Here is an 8,405-nt window from a genome sequence, read left to right on the forward strand (position 1 = left end):
TTATCTATGTTATAATGCCGGGTTATCAGCGAGTAAAAGAGGTAGTGATTAGCCAGAGAACGAGTGAACTATCCATGGGGCATAACATAGTTGCGGGCAACAAAGTTGCGGGCGACAAAGTTGCGGTCTACAGTTGGTGCAACCAAACGATGTGATGCACACCGCCCACCATAATTTAACCGACTGGAAAAATGAGTAGTACAAATGGAGCTCAGGTTACTCATCTGGGTTTTTAGGGAGCAAAATTAGTTTTGATAAAGGTCTTTTCATAATGTTACCGCCCTTGCACTGGACTGATACAACGCGTACTAAGTTATCCGAGCCAGGGTGCAATGTTCTGATTCTCCCAAGGAGCCACTTAGCTGGCGGCAAATCTTCATCTTTTATGATGACCACATCTCCAACGCTAGGTGATGGTACAACATTTTGCCATTTGTGCCTTTGTTGCAGTGTGTTAAGGTATTCACACTGCCATCTCCTCCAAAAATCCTGGGTTTGCTTCTGAATAAGTTGCCAGCGACTTAGTTGACTTATATTTTTCTGGTCGTATCTACTGTCTGGGATACTTATTATTGGTCCACCAATAAGGAAATGTCCTGGTGTAAGTGGATTTAGTGTATCGACCGTCTCATCCAACTGACAAAGTGGGCGCGAGTTCAAACAAGCCTCTACCTGAGCTAGCATTGTGGTCATTTCTTCGTAGGTCAACCTGGTACTGCCATTGACTCTGATGAGGTGACGTTTGGCCCCACGCACGCCTGCCTCCCACAGTCCGCCAAAATTTGGGGCTCTGGGTGGTATAAAGTGCCATGTAGTCCCGTCGTTAGCCAACTGGTCAGCAATTTCCTTGATGGCGCCGTTTGTGCTCTTCTTAAATAAGTTTCTTAGCTCTTTGTCTGCACCAACAAAGCAGGTTCCGTTGTCACTCCATAAATTCCCACAATGCCCTCTTCGAGCAACAAATCTCCGGAAGGCAGCTATAAATGCCTGAGCGGTGAGATCTGTCACAGCTTCTAAGTGAATCGCTCGCGTGCACATACACACGAACAGGCAGATATAACCCTTAGTAGAGGTGTGACCGCGACCTTTTGATGTCCGCATGTACACGGGTCCAGCATAGTCAACCCCGCTGTTGTAGAATGCACGACATGGAGTGACTCTCGATGTAGGTAGCTGACCCATCAATTGCTGCTTAGTAGTTGCCTTATGCTTTATACATGTTGTACATTTTCCCGCAACCTCTTTTACAGCTGTTCTAAGACCAATAATCCAGTACTTGCTTCGAATGTAAGTCATTGTCTGAAGAATGGTACCGTGTAAAGTCTTTGTATGAGCTTCGGTTACTATCAGCTTTGTGACGTGCTGCTTACCAGGGATGATAATTGGGTGCTTAGCGTCTTCTGGTAAGTCTGATTTATGTAACCGTCCTCCAACTCTTAACAGGCCGTACTGATCTAAATACGGTGTAAGACTAATGATTGGACTGCGTTTTTTAACCTTTCCATCCTTCTTTAGATCTTCTATTTCCTCGGTGTATACTAAATTTTGATAATATTTAATACAGGTTTCCTCTATGTCATTCATTTCTGCAACTGTCAAAATGTCTTCACCTTTATTCTTGTTTTTGTAATCTAAGAATCTCTTACAATAAGCTAGTACCCTTTTCATTTTACTCATCGATGAAAATCTTTCCCAAATTGGTGTTTCTCGTAAAATGTTATGGTTTGCATGAAATGACTTCTTGGTCTCTAAGTTTGTGTGGGGAATAAGTGGAATCCTGATGAACTCGGTCTCTTTAATTTTGAGCCACTCAGGTCCAGTCCACCACAATCTATTATTTGCTAGCTCGCTTGCCTTGACGCCTCTAGATGCGAGATCTGCTGGATTATCAGCGGACATAACGTGCCTCCACCTGTCATTATCGATCCGCTGCGTAATGTCTGATACACGATTGCCGACAAAGACTTGCCATCGGCTTGCCGGTGACTGCAACCAAGACAAAACCACCATCGAGTCGGTCCAAGCGTAGACTTTGTTCATCGGTATCTGAAGTAAACCAGATAAATCCTGCAATAGCTTCGCTAGCAGAGCTGCGGCACACAGCTCCAGTCGGGGAATGGTCAATTGTTTAAGAGGTGCTACTCTTGTTTTTGATGCTAACATTGTTATATGAACTTCCTCGTCCTCGTCTATAACTCTAACATAGACTACTGCGGCCATTGCTACAGACGAGGCATCGGAAAATCCATGAAGCTGAATATCATTGCTGCGAGATGTCGTTTTTATCCAGCGTGGAATCTCAACAGTCTGCAGCTCATGAAGCTCATCTCGGTAACATTCCCACTCATCAACCAACTCTGCAGGAAGCTCATCGTCCCAGCCAAGGCTGCACAGCCACAACTTCTGGATCATAATCTTGGCCGTGATAACCACAGGTGAGAGCCACCCAAAAGGATCAAATAAACTAGCCACTTCAGATAATATTGTTCTTTTTGTTTTAGGCATCCTGTTTTCCGGTAAGTTGACTGAAATGTGGAAGGTATCATCCTTTCTATCCCATGTTAGTCCTAGTATCTTTATGACTTTGTCTAATTTAATCTCCTTTTTATCTTTTACAGGTTCTGGGGTCTTCACATCAAGTTGCAGTTCTACGAGCAATTCTTCTGAGTTACTAGACCATTTTTGCATCTGGAAACCTCCAGCGTTCAACAGAGTGTTAATTTCTTTGCAAATGCTCTGTAATTCACGGAGGTCATCATGACCTGTCATAAGGTCGTCCATGTAAAACGAATTTCTCACCACCACTGCTGCCCGAGGATACAGGTGTGCTTCGTCATCCGCTAAACGGTGCAGAGTTCGCACCGCCAGGTACGGTGCCGCTGCTGTTCCAAACGTCACGGTGAGTAATTGGTAGCTTTGCATATCTTCAGAAACGTCATCGCGCCACAATATGCGTTGTAAGTCTGTGTGTTTGTCAGTCATCTTCACTTGGCGATACATTTTTACAATGTCACCAACAACACAGAATTTGTGAGACCTCCAGCGAATGATCAGGCTGCGAAGATCTGGTTGTATTGTGGGTCCTACCATCATGCTGCTGTTTAAGGAGGTTCCATTTGAGCCCTTTGCTGATGCGTCAAATACTACGCGCAACTTTGTAGTGTCCTTGTCTTCTCTAATTACAGCACGATGGGCTAGGTACACAGCTGTATTTACATCTTCCCTTTCAGCTTTTTTCATGTGTCCTAGGTGTAAGTATTCATGTATAACTTTCTTATATTCTGCTTTTAAGTGTTCGTTTCTTTCAAATTTTCTTTCCAGCTGCTTCAGCCTTAATACCGCTTGCTGCTTAGTGTTTCCACATGATTTTACTGTTTCTTCAATGGTCTTTTTAAGCGGCAGTTGTACCACATATCGCCCGTCAGCGTCTCTAGTGGTCGTATTTTGGTAGATTTCTTCACATTTTTCTTCTTCCTTACTCCATATGGTTTGTTTGGTATATAATTCTGATTCCACTTCCCAGAATTTCTTTAATAAATTGTTGTCTTCTTCTACTTGACGTGTTATGTGTAAACTTGTTATGTGCTGTGAAATATTAAAAGACGATGCATTTATATCTCCCGACAAAATCCAACCCAGATGGGTACACTGAGCAACTAAGTTGCCAGGCCCTCTCATGAAACCTGAGTCCAGAATATGTCCAAACACGTCAGCCCCGAGAAGAATATCTATTCTACCCGGTATGTTAAAAGTAGGATCGGCTAGCCTCACATTGCAAAGTTGCGGCCAACTGTAGCCTCTAATTTCCCTAGCCGGCAACTTACGAGTCAAAGATTTTAATACATACGCATTAACATTGATAGAAAAATTGTTATCATACCTCGACTTAAGTTGTAATCCTACCAAGTGTTTGATGCTTGTCTGGTTGCTCTCTCCAACACCAGAGACCACTCCGCTGATTTCGGTTTTCTTCAAACTCAGCAACTCGACCGCTCTTGCGGTCACGAAGGAAGCCTCAGACCCCTGATCAAGCAGAGCACGTAAGACGTGTGAGTGTCCCGACCTTGACTTGACATCCACCAATGCTGTGGCTAGCAGTATATCTTGACCAGGTTGTGATATGCTCGCTGTATGTGTCTTCAACATAGGTTGTTTTTTATCTTCTTTATTATTATGTGATGATTCCTCAGATGTATGCGATTCTTCACCTGCTTGTTGTTTGTCTCGATGTAATAAAGAGTGGTGTTTTCTTTTACATATTTGACACGTTGTTCTTTGTTTACACTTAAAGACGCTGTGATTTGGAACTAAACAGTTGAAACATAGGTTGTTTTTCTGCACAAAATCGTACCTTTCTTCTATAGGTTTTTTAGAGAACTGTTTACATTTATAAATGTAATGATTTTCTTTACAGTAGGTACATCTTGGTTCTTTATCCGACGTAACGTGAAACGTTTTTGGTTTGTACGTCTTATTTACGGGTTCTATCATCTCTAATGTACGAAACCGAGTTTCCAAAAATGATTTAAGTTTTTCAAAACCAGGGATATCATCGGTTGTATCGCTACTGATAAATTCTTCCCACTGCTTATGCGTACCAGAATCCAACTTCGAAATGACTATAAAATTGATAATTGCGTCCCACTGCTGTGTCGGTAAACCTATGTTCTTAAGTGCACTCATGCATTCCACTGACGTATCTAGTAATTGTCTTAAGGCGGTAGCTGATTCATGAAGTATAGCCTTTTGTGCAAAAAATTTCTTAAAAATGGAGTTCGCGATGTATCTTTTATTACTGTAACGTCTTTTCAGGATTGACCAAGCTTCATCGTAATTTTCTCCCGTAATCGAAAATTGTCGTAATAGTAATTCTGCTTCTCCTGATAAACTTCCCTTCAAGTAGTGTAATTTTTGTACCGCTTCTAACGAGCCATTGTTATGTACTAATGCAGTAAATAGATCGTGGAAGGATTGCCATTCTGTGTAATTTCCATTAAAGGATGGGAGCGAAATTGATGGTAGTTTTACGTCACTTTTTGATAAGCTTAAATTACTGATCTCCTTTAGCTCACCTTTTTCAAGAAGCAACTCATCTAATTTAGTCTTCATTTCGCCTTTATACAAGTAGTAAACTTCTTCGACGTCAGTAAAAATGTCATCAGCAAAGTATTTCAAACCTTGTCGTTCTTCCCTAGACACAGACATAATTAATTTTTCGTGTAAAATTTTGAAATCTTTCCAATAACCTTCTAGTGTGTCTAATCTGCCTTTTACGTAGCCCACTGTAATTCTGTCTAAAGGTGACTTCTTGTAGTTAGTGTATGCTTTTTTCACTTTGTCTAGCATATCCTCCTGAACTGACGCTAGTTTTTCTATTTTATCCATTATGTGACAGCAAATGCAGGTTAAATATCTTGTATGCGAGATATGATAGATGATAAACCGTTAAAAGTCTAGATAATTCCACGCCAATTATCACTTTTTTCGCGTAGGGTACACTTCTTTGTTCTATGCAACCGCGCACTATACGTAGTTAATGTTCGACGAATAACTTCTCTAATATAATCTTAACCAATGTCCTGTTTCTGTAGCAATGCTGCACAACTATAATAAGTTCATACACAATAGGTATATGCCTTAGCTTTCACTTAAATGCTCCCGTGTAACGGATAAATAGGTCGATAATTATTTATAAAATAACTGTTAAATGTTCCGTTCTTTAATGTTCTTATTTATGCACCATTAATTGTCACTTGTATTAAGCACCTTTAGTACAAAATTGATTGAATTTTCACCAAATTACATCGATTTTTACTCCGCGAACTATTTAATTATAGGTCACTGTCAATGATCCTCGGTCGATGGACCATGTTTTAATGGTAATAGGGTCTATTTTCGCGTGCAGGTGACAGAACTATTGAAACGCAGCTTGTAGCTCTGAGGATTTTATTCGAACTGACTTACGTAAAAAAAAGTTAACAGTTTAGGATATGAAGGTGGGTATTGACAGTGTTGTTAGCACCAAATTTCATTTAAGGTATTTCTCAAAATTGTCCCGTCATGAAATTGGCAAAAAACAGTTTTGTCAAAAATTATTAACCCAAAGGACGAGATCATAAGACATAACCTACATAAAACATTAAAAAATTCTTGACGTCAGGAAAACGTCACGAAATCTTTGCGAGCAAAAAATCGTAATTTTGTAACTACATCAAAACTTCGCTCGCTACGGAACCCTATTTTGGGCGTGTCCGACACGCTCTTGGCCGGTTTTTATTATACCATTTTGTCGGCATAGTTTACATATGTATCCGTGCAAAATTACAGCTTTCTTGCATTGATAGTCCCTGAGCAAAGCCGCGGACGGACAGACAGACAGACAGACATGGCGAAACTATAAGGGTTCCGTTATGGGCAACTTTTTGGGAAATAGTCATGAGACAACAAAGCGTGCATAAATATCTGATACGACTCTATTTCTAGGGCCAGTTGGATTTGACAGATATTTATGCAGCTGACTGTTCAAACTAACAAATTGCAAGTTGATCGGACTATTGAAAGTACCCAAGTATAAATCACAACTGGACTGTTAGTTAGTTAAATACTTAATTTATTTCTTATTGCCAAGTCAAAGTGAACCTACGTAAACTATCCATTAATATTATAAATGTTTAAGTTTGTAAGTCTGTTTCTTTGCATTACCTCACCACGTCTAAACCATTGAACCGCTTTATGAAATTCGGTATACATAATGTGTATAACAGAAATATAGTTTTTACCCGGAAAATGCATAGTTTTGGAATATAAAAATAAATTATTGGAGTTTAACAGAGTTATAAAATAAATCATGATTTATTTAGAAAAAAAAAATTTTTAAATGTGAATTTTTTTTGTACTTAGAATTAAAAAATCGGTTATAAGTAGCATTAACTATTAAGCTTTTTTGTTTGGATTTATGAATCATTTTTTTGACTAAGGTTTATCGTCGTAAAGTGACAAGCATGATAGTATATTATTATGTTCATCGTAGTTCAATGTTTTATGTAGTTTATTTGTGTGATAAAAAAATGGAATATAATATTCTAAGTGTCCTGTATAGTTATGAAGTAGACCAGGAAAATAATTTAATTGTGTTATAGTAAAATAAAATAGTAAAATAGGCCTTTGCCCAGCAGTGGGACACAAAAACAGGCTAATAAAAAAAAAATAAAAAAATATCACGGTATCATACTTAACTTCGATGTCTGGAGACCGCCAGGCTGAAAATCATGAAAATCATTTTGTTTTGTATTTTCCTTGACCAAACTTAACCCGCTTTTAACTCATCTTATTTTTCATTAAATCTTATGTACTTCAGTAAGTTATTATTTTATCTTATGACTTCTTTCGTTAAATTAATTAATATATACTTAATCTGTATTTTTTTGTTTGTTTCACTGTCTGATCTCAAAAGTACTTTTTTCAGTTAATTTTTCGACAAATTTTTGACTGCCAAAATATTACAGGTAAAACTTAAAAAAAAAAAACCTTAGATATTTTTGCATCACTTTTGTGACTCACTTCGCTCAAATTTAACTCAACTTTCGAAAACAACCTTATAAAATGAAACTTATCTAAAGCATTTTTTAGTTTTTATTTTGTCATTTTTCATATTCAAAACCAATTTTATGATGAAACTTACATAAATTTTTACAAAGTTTCTATTTTATGTCATTTATCATATTTGTGTTCACATATTTTTATCACGATTTATTTTATTACAATTTTAACGACCGACCTAACATTGTATTTTAACACAATTTTCTCAACGCAAGCCATCAATTTTATCACCCGTATAGCAAAGGTTTTCACTCGATTCTAAAAGGCAATAAACCTAAAACACCTTCGCTTGCACAAATCCTATTTCAAAACCGCAACATAGAGCTTTAAATACGAGTGCAAACATTACCAAATTACTACGTTTACTACTAATAAAACACACGCGCTACCCTGACACTGTGTCAAATAACCAGTTTCTGAACGCAAGTAGGTTCGCTTTTAACAAAGAGCCGTTAAATTTAACCGATACGTATAGACTCTGACAGCTCTGCGGCTCGAGACCGAGTGAACGCTCTCCGTTTAACAACCCCGTGTCTCCTGCCATTCTTACGTCACCTCACCCCATACTAATACAGCCATCCTATTGGCTCATTCACTTTGCCGCGCTTTCTGAGACCCAAATCCAACAGCTTCACATGCCTCTCCCTTTCGAACTTACATATTTTTTTTATACATCAGAGGGAGAAAGCTTCGCTTTGTCAATCGCTGTTGCGTGATGTAACCAGTACAACTTGAAACGACGATATGTGGGCTAGTGTGTGCGGGAACGGGACGAGGATAAAGGTTAGACGTTTGTAGTGGTCGAA

At 38.8% G+C, this 8,405-nt stretch overlaps 1 protein-coding gene across 1 annotated transcript; it reads right to left on the reverse strand.

Annotated features, from left to right (window-relative positions):
- Positions 1 to 216: 216 nt before the first annotated feature.
- LOC141439428 (uncharacterized) lies at positions 217 to 4,146 on the reverse strand. The gene has a single exon (XM_074103714.1). The coding sequence runs from the start codon at positions 4,144 to 4,146 to the stop codon at positions 217 to 219; it is 3,930 nt and encodes a 1,309-aa protein (XP_073959815.1).
- Between the last annotated feature and the right edge of the window lie 4,259 nt (positions 4,147 to 8,405).

Source organism: Choristoneura fumiferana, chromosome 20, assembly GCF_025370935.1.
Source record: "Choristoneura fumiferana chromosome 20, NRCan_CFum_1, whole genome shotgun sequence".
Lineage (NCBI taxonomy): Eukaryota > Metazoa > Arthropoda > Insecta > Lepidoptera > Tortricidae > Choristoneura > Choristoneura fumiferana.